Source organism: Silurus aristotelis (assembly GCF_946808225.1).
Source record: "Silurus aristotelis genome assembly, chromosome: 19".
NCBI lineage: Eukaryota > Metazoa > Chordata > Actinopteri > Siluriformes > Siluridae > Silurus > Silurus aristotelis.
The window spans coordinates 8,876,270-8,900,745 of record NC_139592.1 but is presented as its reverse complement, the minus strand read 5'-3'; the positions used below and the strand labels follow the sequence as shown (position 1 = coordinate 8,900,745).

The 24,476-nt window shown below is 36.8% G+C and overlaps 1 protein-coding gene and 1 long non-coding RNA gene across 2 annotated transcripts; both read left to right on the top strand.

Moving 5' to 3' along the window:
- Positions 1 to 167: 167 nt before the first annotated feature.
- Positions 168 to 2,483, top strand: LOC310741741. The gene is made up of 4 exons (XR_014538045.1): positions 168 to 268; positions 1,158 to 1,280; positions 1,504 to 1,719; positions 1,877 to 2,483. It is a non-coding gene; the product is annotated as an uncharacterized lncRNA (long non-coding RNA).
- A 5,181-nt stretch (positions 2,484 to 7,664) lies between these two features.
- On the top strand, positions 7,665 to 20,940 carry tmem240a (transmembrane protein 240a). The gene is made up of 4 exons (XM_083521183.1): positions 7,665 to 8,549; positions 8,843 to 8,949; positions 12,283 to 12,491; positions 19,735 to 20,940. Exons 1-4 carry the CDS (start codon positions 8,493 to 8,495, stop codon positions 19,887 to 19,889), a joined length of 528 nt encoding a protein of 175 aa, XP_083377309.1. The 5' UTR covers positions 7,665 to 8,492; the 3' UTR covers positions 19,890 to 20,940.
- The last annotated feature ends 3,536 nt before the right edge of the window (positions 20,941 to 24,476 follow it).

The following is a 24,476-nucleotide window of genomic DNA, read 5'->3' as shown; positions in this document are numbered from 1 at the left end:
ATACAGGTGGACCAAGGCGAGAGATGATGAGCTCCCTGCAGTATGGCACCATCAAAAATGGGGCGATATTTGGGGATTCAGTATTTGATTTGGCTTTTCTTTTGACAGCTGTTAGGGGGGAATGAGTATTTTTTGGCAGGAAAAATTACTGCTGTGTCGATAGTGCATGGAGGACCAAGACCTGGTAAACCACATTGTAGACCATCCCTAGTTCAGTAGCACTTTGAAAGATGTCTCGGATGAGGTTATAGTGAAAGTGTTGGAAGAGGTATGAAAATAGACATTATAGACATTAATAGGAAGGTTACTAAAATGTTTATTTAAGAAATAAATAACTTTTTCTAAGTATTTAATAAAAGTTTAATTATTCAACAAGAATTTTCAAGAAAGGAGACAAAAAATTTTTTTCCCTGCAAGCCATCAGGCTACTTAATACACAGAACTGAAGGGATCTCACACACACACACACACACACACACACACACACACACACACACACACACACACACACACACAAATGTGTGTTATCAAACTGTACAACCTGGACTTAACACAACACACACTCATCTCAGTCTATTCCACCATCATCTATTTATTATTATTTATTTATATTTGACTGTACTACACTGTTTAACTGCACATTTCACTGTATTACTGTTTACATGTCGTCTTTTGCACCTTTGACTATTATATTGTCTACATGCTTTTTTGCACCTTCAACTTTGTTATACTATACTACACTGTTTGCATGCTGTATTCTGCACATCTTGACTGCTGCTGTATTTTTGCACTACATTGTGTTCTTATATTCATTCCCGGGTATAGTTTTTACAGTTTACAGTACTGTATAACCAAGTATACAGTAGGTTTACTTGTTGGTGCTATCTTGGTTTTGTGTCTTATCTTGTGATGTCTGTTTGTACTTTTTTTTGTCTGCTCTGTTTGCACCAGGTTGCACTCAATGCACTTTATGTAGCTTGTGTTGTGTTGTAGCTTTATGTTATTGTTTAGTGTAGCACCAGGGTTCCGGAGGAACGTTGTCTCGTTTTTACTGTGTACTGTGTACCACTGTGTATAGTAGAAATGACAATAAAAGCCACTTGACTTGACTTGAAATATTTTGTTAACCAAATCACTTTTGTTGATTATCTTCTCAGATTCAGAATGCAGATACTTTGGAGTCACTACAAGACATTAGTTTAAATAATAGCACCCTGCTCCAGACTGCTGGGTGTCGAATATTTAAGAAAACATACCTTTCTTGAAGAATATGTCAGTTGGTATGTGATTAACAGAAACCATCATGTTATTAAAATGTAAAAATCACCACAAAATATATACATATCACTATATTTTTGGTTTGAAGATATACATTTATAATGCTTAAATTGCCTTGGTTTTTCACAACTTTTCACTAAACAATTTACTGTTTATTGCATAAATATAAAAACAAATTTTACAAGCCTGTGAATAAGACAACCTAAATTCTGACTGCTTTGACAGATTTAAAGATGGACTTGCCGCTCTGAACTTTCTGAGAGCACTTCAGAACCATCCCAGTGTTTTGGCTCCTTTCCTTTCCCACACTAAGAAGAAGCTGACAGCAACTAATTTGGAAAACCTCTTTAATGCAAAACTCAGCCCAAAAGGTAGCAACCAGAGGCAAAAAGAAATCCAAGACACTTTGCTTTTGGTCAGACTATCTCCTCAACTGTGAAGGTTTGTTATTTGTGTTTAAAAATAGATATTCTGTTGTCTTTTGGTGAACTGGATAGATGTTTAAACCAAAAGAAAAAGGTCAGAAAGCTATTTTTGGGTAAATCATTACTTTAATGAAAATTTTGAGTCGTGTTTTTTCTGTCTTTTTATTTTTTAGAACATCAGAATGAAGTGTCATTGAAGAACGTACTTATGTTTGCTACTGGCCTGATTTCACTGCTGGAATTACACCACTTCCTTGCATTGTGTTTCTGGCTAGTTTACCCTTCCCAGTGGCAAATACATGCGCAAACACCCCCAGGTTACCACACTTGGACACCTACAGTCTTTTTCAGACTCGAATGGATTTTGAAATCCAGAACACTTCAGGTTTTGAATGTTTTAAATAGACAATTCAAAATGTTGCATTTTCATGGCATAAATTTCACATCCTGAGTATCATGGTTATAAGCCAAAAATAATGCATGCAATAAAAAAACCTTGAAAATAAAGACAAAGAATACTGAAGTATAAATAAAAAGTGAATTTTATTACTGAATTTGTAAATCTTTGTTTTCAATTATATGATACACATTTGTCATGTTTTTTATTACCACAATATTCATGATGTGAAATTGACACCATACAATGTTTTTTCTTAGTTTTTCTTTGGTTGTACTCTGGTTTCTATAGGTTTTTCATTTAAATTTCTTTGTAAAGAAAATGTATGTTTAAAGACAAGTTGTTTCCTTTAATGTGAAGTAAAGTTGTAATGCTTCCTCACAGTTCTCTGGCCACTGTAATTGAGTATGTTGCATTGCAAACTCTAGATATTCCTGAATGTTTTTATCACCACATAACTGAGTTGTCAGCCTTGATTCTGATGATTAGCTGACCTGTGTGGTAGATGATAGAGTTTATTTGGTATCCCTCCAGGACACAAATTCATCCAAGTCCACTTGCAGAACATTTTGGAAGCAGAACTAAAGCAGGCACTGGTGTTCGATGCTACCATTGAAATGACCTTCATTCCTAAGATCCCCAAACAGTTCTATCCAGAACTGAGCCATACAACACAAAAGACCAAATACAGAAATCACATCACACAATCATTTATTCTTATATAAATTTATGTGAAAATGTAATTTAAATAAATGTTACAATGCACTTTAATAGCATAACTTTTACATTAAGGCATCAAGCAAACTCAATTTTCAGACTTGGACAAATGCTCAAGAATATGAAGTCAACACCTAAACCTTAATTTTCTAAAGCTGGACCACCAATATTCGATGCGCTGTTTGCTAACCGATGTACCATACATGTGCTTCTTGAGCCAGCATAGTAGTTTGTATGGTGATGATGGAGGGTGCACTGTACTGCTGCTAATATACCATTTTCTGTTCCCCAGGCTGTTCATAGTGTCATAGAAGCAACACCAAGATGTTGTACATAAGTCATGAAGTTGTGTGCAATTACAGCAGGATCATTGTTAGTTGGCCCACAATTAAGGCACAGGACACGTCTCGAAAAACAGTCAATGCATCCTGATATAGCGAAACCAAATGGCTTTAGTTTTTTCCAGTGGCGGGCCGTGCATTTGGTAACTGGGCCTTCTGTGGGGACTTACTCGACTTAATCCACCTCTCAATACCACCACTATCATTTCACAATTATAGAAACCATCAATACAATACTATTAATGCTATTGCCCTTTTGCACAACATTTTGTTAACATTTTTGCTACTGTTCACTTTATGTCTCTTTACAACAGGTTTACTGGCAGAGCTGTTTTGTGTTTTGTGTATTTGTCTTGCACTGTCTTGTGTTGTCTTTGCACTGTTTGCACCAGGTTGCACACTTGCACTTTTTCTGGCGAGGACACTTACTAGTCCTGTGTTTTCTGTTTTTCTGTGATTGTTGTTTTATGTAGGACCAGGGTTCAGGAGGAACGTTGTTTCATTTCACTGTATACTGCGTCAGCTATATATGATCGAAATGACAATAAAAGCTTCTTGACTTGACTACAATACAAAAACGCAATATAACAATGTGTGGCTTTTCAGAGAGAGAGGGGCATTTTGAATATGGAACGTGAATACCATTTTACTAAAACAAGCTTCAAACCACTACATTACAACCACAACTGTGCTACCTACATCATCTGAAACAGTTCAGAATCAATATCTGTCTAATCACACGACAAGCATTAAAAATGTAAATAAAATACAAACTACTCACCAGAGATGCATACTCATAATTTGCAGGGATTTTGGCCCAATCCTCCATACAGGTTTCTCCAGATCATTCAGGGTTTGGGGCTGTTGCTGGGCAACACAGAGTTTCATCTCCGTCCATAGATTTTCTATTGGGTTTAGGTCCAAAGACTGGCTATGCCATTTCAGGACCTTGAAATGCTTCTTACAGAGCCACTACTTAGTTGCCCTGGCTGTGTGTTTGGGGTCATTGTCATGCTGGAAGACCCTTTATTGAGGGAAGGAGGTTGTTGCAAAAAATCCAGGGATACATGGCCCTAGCCATCCTCCCCTCAATACGGGGCAGTCATCCTGTCCCCTTTGCAGAAAAGTGCCCCCAAAGCACGATGTTTCCAACCCCATGCTTCACGGTTGGGATGGTGTTCTTCGGATTGTACTCATCCTTCCTCTTCCTTCAAACACGGCGAGTGGAGTTTATACCAAAAGGTTCTATTTTGGTCTCATCTAACCACATGAACTTCTCCCATGCCTCCTCTGGATCATCCAGATGGTCTTTGGCAAACTTCAGATGGGCCTGGACATGTGCTGGCTTGAGCAGGGGGACCTTGCATGTGCTGCATCATTTTAATCCTTGACGGTGTAGTGTGTTACTAATGGTAACCGTTGAGACTGTGGTCCCAGCTCTCTTCAGGTCATTGACCGTGTCCTTTCGTGTAGTTCTAGGGTAATCTCTCACCTTTCCCAGGATCACTGATAATTTACGAGGAAAGATCTTGCATCGCGCCCCAGTCTAAGAGAGATTGACAGTCATCTTGAATTTCTTCCATTTTCTAATAATTGCACCAAAAGTTGTTGCCTTCTCATCAAACTGTTTGCCTATTGTCCTAAAGGAAATCCCAGCCTTGTGCAGGTCTACTGTTTGTCCCTAGTGTCCTTAGACAGCTCTTTGGTCTTGCCGATAGTGGAGAGGTTGGAGTCTGATTGATTGAGTGTGTGGACAGGTACAATTAATACAGGTAATAAGTGGACGATAGATGGGATTCTTAAAGACAAACTAACAGGTCTGTGAGAGACAGAATTCTTGCTGGTTGGTAGGTGATCAAATACTTATTTCATGCAATTAAAAGGAAATCAATTATTGAAAAATCATACAATGTGATTTTCTGGATTTCTTTTTTTAGATTCTGTCTCTCAGTTAAGTTGTGTACATGTGATGAAAATTACAGATCTCTCCATTCTTTGTAAGTGGGAAAACTTAAAAAATCTGCAGTCTATCAAATACTTATCCCACTGTATATCCGAGACCAAATAAATTTATTTTCCTCTATCAGCCATTGTGGGCGTAAAAAAGTCTAACTCTGATGTATTAATGTGTGTAGAGCGCTACAGACATGTTTTGCTAGTCGAACTTGGCTGTAACAGTTTCCCTCTGACCAACGAATCAGAGGATAGAAAAATGCTGATGCTATTCTGGGCCAGCTAGCTGTCCCTGTGATCTTGAAATCTGATTGGTTGAAGAAACAGACCTATTGCTAATATAGTCTAGGGCACAATGGCCAGCACTATTGATTGTGAAGGCCCTGGGCAGATTGACATGGCAGCACATCGAGGCTGAAATCTGATTGGACAAAAATCTAACATCCACATACACGTACTGGAAGAAGTGCAGCAAAGAGAAAAGCTACAACATAAAAGAAGAAAATAAACTGTTGGGAATATATTAATTCAATTTCATGGAACAAATATTAAAATTTTGGTTGCAAATATAGGTCAGTGCTTCTGATAGTGTTTAGGCCAGCAGAAAAGGCCTTGCTGGCCCTGACAGCCCACCACTGAGTTTATCATAACATCCACATGCCACAGATAGTTTGGTTCCATGGAATGATAAGTACAAAGTAGAAATCTACGACGTCTCCTTTTCTTTGTCCTGTTTGGGTAAAGTTTTAAGCAACTGCATAACATAGTCACATTTAACACGAAACTTGTGTTTCTGCTGAAGTGCTCACCACATTGTCCGGCAACTGTCCTGGTCCACGTAGCTTTTTCGGATTTATTTTGTTTTTTGCATTTGTTATTTTGTTTTCGGATTTGTTAATGTGTTTCTAATTAGTTTTTAAGATTTGTTAATGTGTTTTGCACTTCTCGGCTCTGGTTTTGTTTTGCATATGTGCAAAATTGCTGCCACTTCTTGTGCCAACTTCTGTGTTTCCCTAATAAAGTTTCACACACACACACACACACACACACATTTGTATTACGCAAATGAAGTCTAACAAATGTAAACTGTTTAATTTCATTTTCCATTTACTTATTTTTTTTGTTCATTTATTTTGTGCCATTTTAATCGATTACTGAATTTTTATCAATATAATTTATTTAATATTGTTTACCAAAAATGTGTATTTATATCAAGAGAATTACTATTAAAGTATTATTTTTGGTACGGATCAAGTAGTGGCAACCAGCATTATAAATACCCAGAAACTGCGGTAAATTGTTTCAAATTGTTTCAGACAGGAAGTAGACACATTTGCACACATGCACAGTACAGATTGTACAAAACCAAAACATTTTATATAAGTGAATTATGTGTGTTTATCCCTGATGAGCACACCTTCTGGTCAATAACCCAGATCCTTAGACAGTCTTTACTATTGGCAGTATTAACTATGGCAGCTAAGTGAGACAGGTAGAGTGCTGCCCCACGATTGGACAACATCAACAAAGGTGAGCAAATCAACAGCTCAACTTGCTTTTCATAATTTAAATTAAACCTCTAATATATTACAATAGTTCAAAATAATATTAAAATATTGTCACTCAAAAGATGTATTTAGTATTTTAATGGAATGTGAATGGAGAACTTACAAAAATTTTCAGAATGGCTGATGAATTTGACAGGTTGAAATAAATTGTTTAACATTTTTATTAGTTATGGGGATATGTGAATGATAGATAGATAGATAGATAGATAGATAGATAGATAGATAGAGAGAGAGAGAGAGAGAGAGAGAGAGAGAGAGAGAGAGGTTTTTTTTTTTTTTTACTGCATCATGCAGTAAATCTTTATAGTAGCTGCTATCCACGGTGCTGAAATGCAAGTGGTCGTGATCTTGCATGCAGTCACCTATCTTCAAGAAATGATGTTTGGACATTAATAAATGAAAAAGCAATTGAATACTCCTATAAAAGAGTATTGAAAATAATCTGCAGGTAATGCAATTTCGCAGCACGCAATCTGACCCAGCACCACCCCTTGTCATTGTAAAGGATTGAAACAGTGAATCTCTTCTGTGATCAGTCATTGAAACCCTTCGCGTCATATGCAGCGGTCTTGCTGAATACTATCAGAGCAAAGGAGGCGAGGCTATACACGCTTAACTACAGACCGACTGAAATGGCGCAATATGAACTGCAGCGCGAGCCAGTGGGCGGATGGAGCAGGTTATTGCTGTGTGGTCTTTCTGTAGATCATGTCTTATAGCCAAAAACCCACACAAACCGGGGCATTATTTGAATGTGATTTGTGAGCCCGAGCGAAGAAAATGAATAAGATATATTTGCCACCTCTTAGTCACCTCTGTAGGCTACTCACACGTCCCCACGCCTTCTCTCTCTCTCTCTCTCTCTCTCTCTCTCTCTCTCTCTCTCTCTCTCTCTCTCTCTCTCTCTCTCTCTCTCTCTCTCTCTCTCTCTCTCTCTCTCTCTCTCTCTCTCTCTCTCCAAACACAAACACACACACACACACACACACACACACACACACGCACAGTCAGTCATACCGCTAAAATGCCCCTGGCTACCACGACGGCTGAAATAGGACTGTATAATAACCATGTGTGTGGCTACGAGTGTGTGGTTGATGCAGATGCGGTGGAAGTGAAGGAGGTTGACTCAAGACTCGTCTTGTCTTAGTGTCGCCTGTCTTATCAAGCTGAAGATCAATGCTGGGCCGGAATCTCTGGTACATCGATAAGCTTTTCCGCCACAACTTGATCAACTAAAGTGTAATAAGGTGTGAAAGACGACCATGGATTACTAGGATTACTAGACGTGGAATCAACCCGACGCGTTCTTAAGAAGCGGCACTCCAAGCCAGATCTGTATGTATGTATGTATGTCTGTATGTGAGTGGGGGAGAGAGAAAATCTCTAGAGCTCTCCATGATCTTCGCTAATCGTCGCCGGGAAAAAATTTCAACCGTGCTGGAACGCAGCGGGGAAAGAGCACCAGGAGCTCTACAGATAGAGCTGGACTCTTTGCTCAACATCAGTGCTTGAACCGCGAGCAAATTCAAGGCTCAGATTCAGCGCAGTACTAAATGGAGAGGACAATAAAACCGTGGGTGATATAGGGGGGTTTGGTGAGACCGGGCCACTCTAAATCTTATGCGCCGATTCGCGCTCAGGGCTGAGAGACAGATGCAGTAAAGGCGCATCCATGAGCGTCTTCTCTTGGGACAGACTCTTTTAGCACTGTATGTTTAGTGTTTTAAACATACAGCTCTGTTGAAAAGACAGCCTCCCCATTGGGTTGAAAGAGAGCGAGAGAGGGAGAGCGGCGCATTTGGAAGTTTGGATGCATATGATCACAACCACCATGATTTTTATGATCCTTGGTGCTTCTGTTGTAATGGTAAGAAATACGCACCGGCATCTCCATGAACAATGTCAGTTAAGATAAGGGTGAGAGAAATGGTTTTTGAGAGCACCAGAAAGTAGAGGAGCACAGACAGAAAAGTCCATTCACATCCTTGATCAATGCACAGCCATTATTAGGAGGAATGATAAATAAGCAAGTCGAGTTGTTCTTGCCTGTAAAAAATGTATGTATTCTATTTGTTGACTATATGGAGATCAGGATCATAGGAGCAGATAGTGCTGTAGGGTTGTCATGATGTCCAGCTTGACTCGAATGCTTCTATGCAGGCGATAGCGTGTCTAATGGACATGAACGCGCTGCTGGACCGCTTTCACAACTACATCTTACCGCATTTACGAGGGGAAGACCGCGTCTGCCACTGCAACTGTGGAAGGTAAATGAAAGAAAAAAAAACCCCACCAAGCTCATTAATTATTTACAGTATTTCAGGAGCCTTGTTATTAATCGCCGTCTTGTGCATTAAAACAGAGTAGGGGCCTGTGAGGATTCCATACCCTGCCTACCATTTTCATACCTCCAAAAGACTGATTGTACCCTCATTAATCTTAATGAAGCACATATACCCATAACTATGGTTGCATGGAAGCTTATAGGCCTCGTCTGATCTGGTTGCACGGTGATTTAACGAATCGTTGGCAATAATACCAGGACTGAGCCGCTATCTATCAGTGTCAGTGGCGTTTTGTGTGTGCGTGGGGGTTTCTTGGTTTCTGCGTCTCAAGGTGTGTGTGTGTGTGTGTGTGTGTGTGTGTGTGTGTATACTTCTTCAAAGCACGACCATATGATACATATTAGGCTACGTAGTTCATTTAATGACCTGGTGCGTTCCCGTGCGCCACAATGCGCATCGTGCTGGTTTGATCTTTCTCAGTAAAGTAAACGCTAATGACGAGAAGGTTAAGGTTTCTTTCTTTCCTTCTTTTTTAAGAGTGGCTTCATTATTAGCACTATACTGCATACTCCATACAAATGGAGGAAGTGCAGGTGGATGCAACATTTAAAAGACATGGCCTTGATTCTTTCATAAAGATGTGATAATAGTCATGGTCACTCTTATACTCTTAAAAAAGCTACAAAACTGGACATTTCCCTCTTGTTAAGATGGTTTTCCACCTGTAGCAAGTATTTTTTTAGGTACACGCAGTGTACATCTAATTAGCTCAATAGAATGGATAAAGTTAGTGGTCCTTAAGCTTCAGTTACGGAAAAATGTTTTTTAAATTAAATAAAATATACTGAAGATATAGATGGTATACCCTTGGTGGTACCAGCCCAGCAACATGAAGACATTTTTTTCAATTTAAGAAATACAAAACTTTCAAAACTTTCTTTAGCTGGAACTAAGAGGCCTAAATCTGTTTAAACATGACAAAGTGCATGTGCACAAGGCAATGTACCCAATGCCATACACAATGCATGCCTAGGTTGGAGTCAAAAAAGTCAAATGGCCTCCACAACAATCTGACGTCAACCCCAGTTAACCTTTGGGATGAAAGCCTGACTTCATTATTGCTCTTGTCAATGAATTGACTAATCCCCTCCACCATGTTTCAAATATAATGAAAAGCCTTTTGAGGAGAGTGGAGGTTATTGTTTAGAGGGAATAAATCCGGATTTGAATGTTTAAAAAAAAAATGTTCATGATAGTCAGGTGTCCACAAATCTTTTATTTTACAATGTATTCCTGAATGGCTGCTTGCATTAAGTGGGGATACTCTAATCAGTGTTACCATTTATACAGCACTGTTATCTCTGTCGACTAATCGACTGAATTCGCTGTCAAGTGCCCTGTATTCTCTACCCAAGGGTACTGAATCAGGTCAGCCTAAAATTATTCTCAACTTTGACCTGCTAATTGTGCTTGCTGCACAACATCACAGATAATCTGTTGACTAAAATAATACCACACAGACACTATAATTCATTATGAAATATCAGCCATGATTGATGCAAAGGTTCTTTATTATATTTCATTCTGATACGATATTTTACGCTCACAAGTGAGTATACCAGTATGTCCACAATGTTTTAGCAACATTAAGCAACTTATGAGAGGGCAGCCGATTTTCTTAAAAGTAGTGTAAAGATGAGAACATCTTGGCTTTCCTGGTGAAAGTGTGTAATGTGATTCTCACTCAACCATTTAGAGATGATCTGTTTTTAGAAACATAGTCTAGTTAAATAGTTTCAGAGTTATATATTTATCTATGAAACACCTTCAGTAAGCAAAGATGTGTCCAAATAAAGTAAATAATATACAGAATATTGTAAAAACTACAGGTCATATTAAGTAAGTTAGTTTTTAGAGTCTGTAATTTTCCACCATATATTTTTGTTTATTTATTCTTCTTAAACACTTTATCTTGGTTAGGCTCCAGAGCCTATTCTGAGAGCACTGCAATAAGACATGAATACATCCTGATCCAACACACACACACACACACACACACACACACACACACACACACACACACACACACACACACACACACACAACTCTGGAAGAACATGCAGAACTATACACAGGCAGTAAACTAAACTCAGGTTAAAATCAGGGACTCTGTAGCTGTAAAGTGAAAAAACATTACCCCCCTGGACCAACCTGCCACCCACAAATATACATATTCTTAAAAAAACAATGTAGCAATGATCACATTTTGCCAAATTTGTGACAGTGGAGCTGTAAGACAAATAATTAACCTATTTCTTTTTTAGTGCAATGTAAAATAACTTTTAATTAATGGTCTTCAATAAAATTGTGGGTCATGGATTGCCCTACTTAAGTAAAATATATAAAATAATATTATATTTGTTTTCTTTTTTGCCACATAGACACCAAATAAAAACATTTTGTATTCCACCGTGAACTCCCTCATCAGTGGGTTTAGACTTTTTAGTAACTGAATAATTAATCATGACCAATGAATAAAATACTTTGAAATTAAAATATGAGTAATAGTAAGTTGTAAATGGCTAAATGTGATCACTAATGCTAAATGTAAATGTTTATGAATATATATGTATCCTCATTATCACCAGTGTTCCCTGGGACACACTCCGAATCCACTGAAACCCTAACCACCATAAAGTACTTAGTGAAGATAAATGACTGTCTTATAAAGAATTTAAAGCACCTATTTAGGCATAAATATTTATGACAATAATCCGGTAAGTCTTGATCTTTCATTTAATGATTAATTCATTTATCTTGAGTAATCATTTTATTCTGGACAGGGTCGCAGTAAATCTAGTGCTGAGGTGTAAGGAGGGGTCACATCCTGAATAGGATGGCAGTCTTTTGCAGGGCAACATGCACAAACACACGCACTTAAACACCTTTTAACAACAAGAGGCAATTAGTGCAGCCAGATAAACTACTGGCATGTTTCTGTAAGGCTGGAGAAAAACAAAATAAACTAATGTTGCGATACAGCATGAGCAGGAGTTGAGGAGCATGCAAAAAAACTCCACACAGACAGTAACCTGCACAAAATATCTCTATGACAGACCTAGTTATATTACATACTTCTAAAGTAGGGCCCATAAAGCATGAAAGTTTTTTCTTAATCTAAGCTATCTATTTATCCCCTTACAATTCTGACATATTATTCATTTATTCTCTATACTTATACTTCTTTATACCATATTCTTTAACTGACTATTACACAACTAGACTCTTAGTTCACACGTTTTCTTTTTTTCCCAGACACCATGTTCATTATGTAATTCCATATGATGGGGACCATTCGTTGGTGGACTCATCAGAGAACTACTTTGTGAGTGACAGCGTGACCAAGCAGGAGATGGACCTCATGCTGGGGCTGTTGCTGGGCTTCTGTATCAGCTGGCTATTGCTGTGGCTGGATGGAGCGTTACACTGTGCGGTGCGAGCCTGGCGAGCCAGTCGCTACTATGGTGAGTAGAATGGAGCCATGTTCTGTATACAATGATCAATATTTCAAGAAAGCATGTTCATCGATGTATGTAGGATGCTTAATGTGTCATTCATTTATTCAAGCAGTGATTCACTCTAACACCTCTTTTGATTAGAGAATAATTTGAAAGCTCAAAACCGACACCCCTTATGTCCAGTTTCATGATTAATGAAGTCCTAAGAGCATTAGAATGCAAAAGATTTCTATTACTCATCGTTACCATAGTCCAATGAGTAGTTTAATGTGTAGGAGAATGGGTGAGCAAATGATGTCATTAGACATTCAGTAATTTTACAAAGAGAATTTTTGCTGCAGTGTTGGTAGACGAACTTATGCTTAATAAGGTTTGTATAGTACTGTATGAGAAACAGACAGTGTTAATCAATTACCTATTTCTCTAAAGCAGTGGGGGGTTTTTTAGCTGGAGAGAAAGCAGTCATAGATAAAAAACTATTCTTCTTCATTGTCTTTACATAAATACACTTATCAACAAATGATGTGAAATTTTCTTAATGGGGATATGTAAATATTTACACATAATTTGCAGGTTTGCAGTATGTATACACATATATGCAAGTTTTGGTTCTGGTGGTTTAGTGCCTATGGATCCATGCTCTCACTGCTGCAGCCCAGGTTCGATTCCTGGGCAGGGAACCAACCCAGCCATTGGAGGCTTGCACAAGCTAGTGCTCTATCAATGTTTCGCCTAAGCCTGGATAAAATGGGAGGGTTGCCTCAGAAGGGCGCAATATTTTGTTTAACAAAAGTTCAACAAAATTTGTACTTATCAAAGTAGCCACTGTTCGCAGAGATAACAGCCGAACACTTTGGTATTCTTTCTACAACAGAAAACAAAATTTTTTGGAAATATTTCAAACACTAATGCAGAAGTTCCAAAAAGTTGTAGGGTTCAAACCAACTTGTAGGGTTTTTAGTCATTATCTTGCAAAATGCTGTAGTAGTAGTAGTTTTGGTTCAGGGTGCCACTCACTCTGTGCAAGTCGCTGACTCTGGATCCAGCAAAAGATAATTTTTAAACCCCAGACTATCACGCCTTCTTTTCCATGTTTGACAGTTGTTGTAACACACAGAGCAACCATACTTTCAGAAAAACTTCTGTGATGAGCCAAAGATTTAGATTTATCGATCCATAAGACCTTATTCCAGTCATTAGTAGTCCACTGGCAGTGCTTCATAGCCCAGGTAAGCCATTTTATCAATGGCTTTCTTGCTGCCACTCGGCCTGTCAAACCGTCAGCTCAAGTCTTCTCTACACAGTTAAAACTGAGATTTGCTTACTTCAATCAGCTGCCTATCATGCAAGCTGTTGACTCTCTGAAACTTGTCATCTGAGTCTGTTTGTTTGCTTTCATTCTGCCAGACCACTTTTTGTCAGTTTTCTTTACTTTCCAAGTGTTGGTGTAGAAAACTGGTACTCACTGACACCTTGATTTTATAGGGTTATAATAGTGTTCCATGTATGCAATCACACAAGAGTTCGGACACCTGTAAGAATTGTTAGCATCAACTTCCATTGCTGCTGAAAAGATGTTGTCCTCCATTTTCCCCCTAAAAATTTAGTTCCTTATTTATTTTTACCCTCTAGCAGTTTCTTGCTTGTTTTTATACCATTCCAAGGTATTCACTAGACCTAAAAATGGTGTTCTTTTTATAGATTTGAACGAATTTGACAAATTGTGATGTCTAGAGAACTGTGTCAGAGCATCTGCAAAACTGCAGCTCTTGTGGGATGTTTCTGGTCTGCAGTGCTCGGTATCTATCAAAAGTGGACCAAGGAAGGAACAGTGGTGAACAGGTGACATGGTCATGGGCGACCAAGGCTTATTAATGCAGTTTGAGAGTGAAGGCTGGCTTATGTGGTCCGATCAAAAAGACAAGCTACTGTAACTCATATTGTTGAAGAAGTTAATGCTGTTAATGCTTGAAGGGTCAGGACTGTTTCGTCAGAAAAAGGGGAACCAACACAATATTAGGCATTTGGTTATAATGTTATGCCTGATCGATGGCTTTAAAATGATGTCTGGTCAGTGTATATGACTATGCAACCAATAAGATACAAATTTACAACTTTTGGTATAATCTATGACTAGGTCTGGGTTTCACAATTTTAATGCATGACACAGAGTCAACCACATTCTGCTTTTTACATCATGGTTATTTGTATTCTTATCTTGCATTAAATAAACCTGTCCCATTCCATATGCCACTGTAATTAAATATTAGTTTTTTTCAGTGGTATGTAAGGCAGTGCTTTAATTTAAAATGGTGATCAAACTGATCGAAACTAGGTGTTGGTTCAAAAACTTGACACTTGAACCTGGACACTTTCCAGCCAATCGGAATAAAGTATTCGAAATGAGCATGGCATAAAAGTGTCCTATTATCACGTGTACATAGACCATGTACTGTAAAATAGAATATCTTTTCTATGTTGCAGTCATAGTTATGTTGTGAAGATTAGGGTGTTGTAGTGAACAATACCCTTTCAGTCATTTAGTCACCTGTACTGCTGAGGAACAGAGATTTATATTGGATGTAGTAAGTGGAAATGGAAGTGCTGCTTTCAAACAAAAAAGCTTTTTTACTTTCATCATTCATAGGCTATTATGTATCAATGGTAGTACAGAACAGTCAGAAAACAAAAAGAAAGCATGTTGTTGCAATATATAGCAATCCAATAAATATATTCTACGTTCCCTTATACAGTATATCGTTTTTGAAGGGTGAATTGTAAATATGCTTTCTCAAAGAAACAGAAGACACGAGGGCAGAAATGAGCAATGTATAATGTTTTTATAAATTACTGAGCAATGATCAATAATTAGGTCATATGGCTCCTTTTAGATCAGTAAGAATATGGTGGTGTTTGTACCTTTCTTATAGCTAAATTTGTGAGAAATGTAATCCAGTTCAACCCTATTGCCCTTACTGAACTTTTATGAAATCAGACAAAACAACCCATACTATATTAAGCAGCATAGCCTGAATAGCGATATTACTGGTGTTTGGTGGTATTTAAAATAGGTGAAGCACAGCTGTTGGTGGATTCTTTAGTATGGGCATAAAAAAGACTTCCAAAATTAGGTCAAATGATATTAACAGTGTCTTTCATGTCAAACTAAAAATTAACTAAGCTGCTAAATACTTTCAAATACTTTGCAAATTTTTAATAGAAGGAAGCTGATTCAATAAATAAAAACATTTTCAAAAGGTATTAAATTATCGAGTACACCCCAATAATTGCAATCTTCGTACAAATTGCAAATATAATAAGCTACAGTAGTTATGTAAAATAACTAGCCAAAAATTAATTTATGAAAGACTGCCCAATAAATATTTAGATATTTTTCCAAGCAAAAACCCACCAACCCGACCACTGACTTACACACAGTGGAGCTGTGTGTGTGACCCAGAATGACACATCACTGTTAGATTCTTGTTGTTAGTTTTTATTCCATTAAAACAAAGTGTATTTGAAGCTGCAATAAGATACCATTTAAGCTTTGCATCTATGGGCTTTTACAGATATTTTTTACTCTTTTGTAACAGCTTTTGTTGAATAAACAAACAACATAATACTGCAGTGAGATATCTAAAATTTCATGTTTAATGTTACTGATATTGGTAAACATTTACTTGGCACATTCTAATTAAATTGTTGGGGAAGTCCGAAAGCATATGTACATATATATTTTAAATGGTTTAAAATAGCAGCAATTGTAATGGTATGACGTGTCTGCCTGTATAGAAGGGAAAATATTTCTATAAATGGTTGAAGCTAATAAAAAGTAGTGGGGATGCCCCTGTAGTGGAGCTCTCCAAGGCTTCCTATGATGCTGATGGCAGGTCAACCTCATTTAGCCTCTCAGAGATGGGGAGTGAAGGTTAGGCTTGAAGGGAGGGGGGGGGGGGGGATGACAGTCATATCCCCACTCCCACTCATGAGCACAACTCACACACACACACACACACACACACACACACACACACACACACACACACACACACACACACACACACACACACACACACACGGACACAGACACACTCACACGCACACACAAACACCCACCCACCCACCGACCCACACACACACACACACACACACACACACACACACACACACACACACACACACACACACACACACACACACACACACACATTTTCCCTCCCTCCGGTCCCTCTGCACGCTCCTGCTTCGTGAGAGCTAAAAATAGAAAGAGAGCAGCTGGAAAGAGAAGGCAAGCAACAGGGAGACATGTGTGAGTGAGCACCCCCCACAATACCCCAACCCTATCCCACCCCACCCCCACATGCTTACACACACACACACACACACACACACGCACGCACACACACGCACACACACGCACACACACACGCAGCATAGAGAGGGATGCGTTGATTTTGTTTCCAGTTCTCCCATTCTCTTAATCTATTTCTCCCCCACCCATTCCTCCACTCTCTGTCTTTTGCTTATAAATCCATTAACTATTTAATTTTTATTTTGTTTAATACTGGAAATATTATGATAAAAAATTTTTTTACATATACTGTATAAGAGAATTGGTCAGTGATTTGGCCTTGATATCTCCTATCCCAGTTTACTAAGAGCCTTAATTGTTTTGCCTCTACATTATCCTCTTGTCAATTAGATTTGAATTAAATATGTGCTCATTGTACCCTGAGATTTTATTTCTTTTTTTCATTGGCCCTTTATTTATTTGCTTCTTCTGGATACCCTTCACAACAGTCCTTGCGGATGGCATACCCTTAGATTGCTATAAATAACTACTCCCCTCCTTCCAGCAGGACAGACTGATCTCTCTCTCTCTCTCTCTCTCTCTCTCTCTCTCTCTCTCTCTCTCTCTCTCTCTCTCTCGCTCTCGCTCTCGCTCTCTCTCGCTCTCACTCTTTCGCTGTCACTCTTAATTTGTTTCTTGTGTATCACACCTGGGTATGTTGTGATCAATTAGATGCTGTTCTTCAGTTAAAACAAAATGAAATATGTCAGTAAAAAACACTTAAAATGTCTACTCAAACAATAACCTTTAAAAAAAAGGCAACAGGCAAATAGATGAATTGGCTATGTTATTAAAATGCTTGTAGGTGTAAATGGGTGTATAAAGGTGTAAGTAGGTCCCACTGTGATAGACTATAGACTACCTTCCATCCAGAGTGTATTCCAGGCTCTCTCCCTGTCTTCCTGGTATAACCTCTTATTTCATGGTGACCCTGGTCAGGATACTGACTATGAATGAATAGATGATTTCATTCTGATGCAGCAATCATGGTGCAAGCTGTAGCAATAATTTCTTTGTGTAGCAAGTAGGAAATAAAACACAGGGACATGATTTTGACAATTGACAATAATCAATGTAAAGTTATTAACAAACAAAACATGCCATGCCTTTAACTCTTTATAGAATTAATGTTGATATCTCTGCAGGCCAAGTTAACTCTCATTGCCACTGCAAAAAATAAAAAACACATCTTGTTTAGTTATAGAGAATATGAAAGTATTTTTTTTCTCGAAGACTCGTCTGTGCCCATAGAAAACTTCTCAATATCATCAACTCTATATTTTTCTTTGATAAAAAAACACAATGCTTAAAACATCATTTTATTCTTAGACTGTGACTTAACTATTCATAAAGAAAAAATAACTTAAATAAGTGTATCAATAGAAATCTATCAATTAAATCACATGGTTTGGTTTTTGTGGTATGGGTTATGTGTAACAAGGTAAGATTAAATTAAATAAATTTTTAATTATGAAATTGCAATGGCACACTCATGAGAGGGCAAAATATGCTTTCCTTTTCTGAGCTAAATCATTTTTTAGGGTATCTATTCTACCATTCCCCCCACATTGCTTAAACCTATGAAATGTTCTGAAAGTTTTTTCCATGGGCCCACTGTAATAATAATAAAAATCATATGCTTCTTCGGCACTGTACAGTATCATGTTTAGGTTGGTAAAAACTGAACAACAATCTACTATCCATATAAGGTTTATGAACATACAGTTGTATTCGATATATTTGTTTCACATTCTGGATTACTAAATTCACTGTATAATTGGCTTAATTTATGTGGGAAATTAGTTGATTTTCTTTGATCATTCATACAAGTGTTCATACAAGATATGTGGATATGAAAATCTCATAAAATTAAAAAAATGTGATTATTGATTAGTTTTTATTACTTTTACAGCATGTAGTCAAGGCTCTAATTCAGGGTGACCTACAGAAGTGCTTTATAGTCCCTATCGTAAACTTATCACTAAGTCAGGGACTATTAAAATAAAAATTACTGTCATTAAATCAAGAATATGAAAAATGAAGTGCATGAGCCAACACAAACATTATAATTAAAAAATCATTCAATCATAACCAATAAATGCTGCCATATAAACAAAAATTGGGCCATTTTGTCTATGCCATAAGCAACTTTTTTTTAGCTGATGGAAGCTTTAGCACAAATCATTTTTGTATTAATATTATGTTATTGAATATTTTTATTACAGTAAACATGAGTCAAAGTTACTATTATTTCAGCCTTTCGGCCTGCAGCCAACCCTCATATTCATGCTTCTAGGAGTTTGTGCATTTGACCTTTAATGGAGTTTTGTTGTTGTCACTAAATATAAACGAGATATATTTGATTTGTGGTTTTCTTCATTAATATTTAGAGCACTGTGGAACCTTTGGCTTTTGAAAAATGCTATATAAATTAAGGTTGACTTACCTATATAAATGGCTGTGTCAGAAATGCACATTGCATTTAAGTGTTAATAATATTATCATACTTAGTAAATCCAATGAAGGTCAGTGTTTATAAAACATCAATCTGTAAAATGTAGTTTTGTTTGTTTTACATAAACATTTACACAAAACCTTTCCTTTTTAATTAAGTCTTGGCCAATTCAGACATACTTTGAGTGGTTTTTTTTAGGTTTCTATGGAAATAGAAGTTGTTGTTTTTTTTTAGTTTGCTTAAAGGGAAACACTCTTGGTAGGATTTTACTTTCATGATCTATAAAGATTCTTCTTATTCTTAAAAGGTTTTATTTGTAAGAGCTAGAAAAACCCACATGAGGCTTAACATTGGTAGACAAAATTAGCTTTCAGTGTATGTGATATATGCAAGACTATTGCAGAGCATGTTAATATTATTTTTTTTATTTGCTTTCACAGACACACCGTCCTGGTCCTGGCTCCCACAGTTCTGCAACTTGCGGGATCTCCGTAGACGTACACAGTTAAGACAGCTGGAAGACTCCAGTGGAAACATGGTGCATATCAAGCAAAAGCTTTATCATAACGGTCATCCCAGTCCCCGTCATCTTTGACTCTGAATCACACTTCCCCCTTAACTGCCCCATTACTAAATGCTGCCTCAGAGACCCTCTTCAACAGTCCCAGTACATCCAAACCACCTTTTTGACTTTCTACAGCCATTTGTTGCAATTCACAATTTGGGATTCCAAATGGCATTCCAAACTGAGACACATGAAGAAAGAAATCATAACTTTTATCCAGACACTTTGTTCATTGGGTGTTCAGGGATGGGTAGGTTGGGGTTTTGGTGGTAGTGGTGGTGTTAGTAACATTTTAAAGGTCTTTTTTCTGTACAGGTAATTTTTTTATTCAAACTAGGCATGCACTTTTAAAGTTGGTGGGGGTGGAGCAAAACAAATGCATACAGTGTTAAATGGGGCAGCGAGACTGAACTGCATCACTTAATTTTCTTACTTTTGGTCATTGTTTCATTGGAATGGATTTAGGAAACCATTTGGGATGGGAAAGGGATGATGATTGTGGTTTTGTGACAGCATATTTCAAGATGATTGCTCATGTAAATAGTTCTACATATTGTTTTATGGGACTTAAGTCAACACAGGGTTAGGGAATGTTAGAATGAATAATAAATTATGTGCCAGAGAAATAGAGTAATGGAGTGTGGAAAATAAAAAGTTTAAAGGCAGAAGTATATGAATGGTTTGACTGGATGAAAACATCTCTGTAAAATAATGATTGACAGATTTGTTTCTTAGTGAAATAAATGAATGTATTTAATTTTATCTGTAAATAAAGGAGAGGGAGGGTAATACATGAGTGGCCAGGGCTTTTTGTGCTGTATTGAGTATGGCTGGTTAAATGAGGAGTGTCTTCAACACTTGCCTTGTCTTGTTTTTTTTGTTGTTTTTTTTTTTTTTTTTTTACTCCGTCCAATAACCTTTACTGGTCTCAATTTAAATGACTCTCTAGTTAAATGAGTGCATCTAGCCTGGCAGCATAAAGAGCCCTGACCCACTTTCCCCTTCCTCTCCATCTCCAGACATTGCTGTTGTGAAGATGAAATGTCTGTTTTATTAAAAGTGCAGTTGAAGCACAACTGGGCCCTGTTTTGGAAGAGTGTTATTTCTCATCACAAAATTTCCTGTTACCATTTCTCATGTCTAGGTTTGATGTTCCTGCAAAAACTATGTGTGGCTGTCCAGTTATCAGTCTCTGAGGCATTAAAATAATCTGACACTATTCCAAAGACAGGAGATTTCCTTACAAATATAGCCATAATAGAATATATTTATAGTCATAAATATAGTATACGTTAATATCATACATTTATAGTTAAAAAATTTGGAAGTTTTCATATGTTTTTCTCTTTATATGATTGTTGGAATGGAAAGTCATTTATATTTCAACAGTGTTGTACTTCGATTTATTGACCAGTACATATAATAACAGAACAAATAATAAAATGTTTTTCTTTTAATCTCAATCACACCCTTATACTTTTAAATAAAATTATTGTTTGGGGCATGCATGCTTTTATTTTGGAATTTTGGAATAATAATGTTATAAGATTTCACATTACATCAGTAACATTCATAGTCTGGGTGCAAATGCTGAAGGCATGTAGTACAGCTGATGAGCTGTGGCATATGTTAAATTAAAAAAAATATTTAATATAAAAAGCATCCTGAACTCATTCCTTAACTATTACAATTTATAAATAAAAATGTCATACTGTGTACTGAATTACCTGCAAAAAGCTGGTGTAACTTTATGGATTGGGACAGTGCTTGTATTCTGAGCTATACAGAATTATAGAAGACCAACATGCCATAACCTCTTAGTTTAATGCTTTGGAAAATGTCAAAACAATAAGTCACACTGACATAACAATGGCTTGCGCTTCTGAAATTGCAGACTTCCAGTTCATTGGCATCTAATAAATAGACTCTTTGAGACGTTTCCTTAACATTGGGCACTAATATTCAAAGGGAATGATAGTCATGGAAAAAACCTGTAAGCAAATGTATGATATTGAACATGTTAAATACTTTGTACAAAGAAAAACATTTTTCTCATGAGTAATGAGAAGTACATGTGCATAAGACACTTATTTGATCTAAAATTGATCATAAGATTTTTCATTAATCTGTGATAATGATTGACTTTCATTAAAACAAAAAAAAGTGACATACCAAAATCTAAGAATCTCTAAAATCCCTGATAATACTTCAAACTTAAATTGTTGTCAGTGGCATTATTTGTAATCAAAATTGTTCATTATTGTTCACAATTGTTCACAATTCTCTCTCTCTTTTTCGCTTTCTCTCTCTCTCTCTCTCTCTCTCTCTCTCTCTCTCTCTCTCTCTTTCTCTCTCTCTCTCTCTCTCTCTCTTTCTCTCTCTCTCTCTCTTTCTCTCTCTGTAGGTAAATGCATATAAAACTATGAACATGTGATCATCATACCCTCTTCGCATGCTTCACTCAAGCTGTTGTCAGTAATATAATTTGTCATGAGATCTGTAGCATAAATTGATAAACAATAATATATGAATGTAGAATATAAATCATGTGAACATATCTTTTACCTTAGTGAGTGTTGAAAAGCAGTCATCTTTCTCCCGTAACTCCCTCTGAGTAATGTTAAAATATTGAAATTCAATTTAACATGATCTGGTGTCATTTTTTTGTGAAAGCTGTCCTCTCACTAAACTCTCATCAGGTCTTTGGTGAACAAAACAGTTAACTACTGCATTCCCTGTTTCTGTACTGGAGCCCCAAGGAGTGGTGTTTTTACCAGGATCTATTACCAGGATAGATGCTTTAAAAAGTGCTTTCAACTAGTGAGCAACAACACAAAACCAATTTAGATTTAGAGCCAAGTTTAAACCCTGGAATTATAGTTATACTGTATAAAAATGTTGGAGAATAGGTGAATGTGCTGGCTTGATGAACTATGTCAGTGCTGTGCTCTTAGCATTTGGAGAAAGCAGTACAATTTCTGTCAAATATGTCATAAGCCAATACCTCTTGTTTAAAAATGTCAGGGTTTCTTTTCCTTAATAGCACTGCAGTTTTATAATTAGAATACATAAATGTACATTTCTGACACCTATTTTGGTTAATATGGTTAATAAGCTATCTAGTATATAGCAGTGTAATGCATTACATTTTGTGTATATATATATATATATATATATATATATATATAAATGAACTAATTGGTTATTTTTAAATCATCCTCAATGTATTTTATTTGCCCTTTTCCCTCCATCATTTGTTTGTAATTCTGTCTTAACAAACACTCTTGCCTTTTGGCATTCTCCTCTGCATGCGGTCTCTTGCAGATGTGGCCTTCCATTTTGAGGTGCTAGTGAATGCCACAACTCGGCTTTCTGGATCCTGTCCAATCTGCAACTGTCAATCTTCACTGCCTCACTTGTTACAGGGGTCACTGCTTTCATTAAAACCTTCTGCAAAGGATTGGCTCTTTACTGTCAATGTTTACCATTGGTCCTGTTGGGTCTCTCAAAACAGCATCAGCTGACATTTAATTAACATGAGTTTTTCTTGTTTAAATTTTAGAGTTCAAGCCTAAAAATTTGATCAACGTTACTCAGCTCTCACGATGGTTTTTGTTAAAATTCAGTATCTAGAGGCCATTGCTCTCTTGTGCAAACTCTGCTACTGAAAGATGACCTTGCTCAGGGACATCTGTTACAACAGCATCTGTCTCCATTATAACCTTTGCAGTCCCATTTTGATTTGCAAGGTTCTTTTCTTTTGAGTTTTTGATAATAGCTGCTCCTACTTTCATGGACAGAAAAATAAAGTCAAAGGCTTTTAGCGGTAGCTTTACAATAGTAATTTCAGCAAGCATTTGCCTTTCAAATGTCATAAGTACAAACACTGTGCATGAATTCATCTTGTTATTCATGTTTTTGTGCCCCTCACCCCATGCAAGAAAACAGCTAAAGGAATGTTTTAATTTTTTAATCAGGTCAACACTACATGCAAGATCTCAATAGGCACGAGAGAGCAAATTATCTTCTGTTTTCTTTTTTAATTGTTATTGTAATTTTATAATGAGAATTATCCCTGTTTAAAAATGCAGATTTGACCAGTCTGACCAGCTAGATGAACTGGTAGAGTCCGGTGACTCCACATTGAGGATTTAAATGTAAGAAAAAAACAACAACTCTCAACTGCCATTTAATCACTATGTTGTAATTTTACATAATTATGACGAAGATTAATAAATTAGAAATAGCTTAAAAATTATGGCTAAGAATCTAGTCTCCCAGAATGCACTGCAGCCTCACAAAATGTATGTAGAACTGCACTTAAAATACATGCAAACAACATCAAGTAATACACACAATTTTAAAATGGTAGAATTAAACAAAGTAGGTAAATTCAATTTAGGAACGTAAGTACATTAAAATTATATAACCTGTGTAATTTAAACAGAATCCACAACATGAATCATTGTCATCATTGTCTAATCAGTAGCCAAATTCTGTAACCACAGAACCACTGCAAACATTCATTATTTATTCATATTTAAAATGCTAAATTATAATTATATTTGTATATTATTTGCAGGTATATTGATTTCCACATTGTTAAGAAAAGATTTT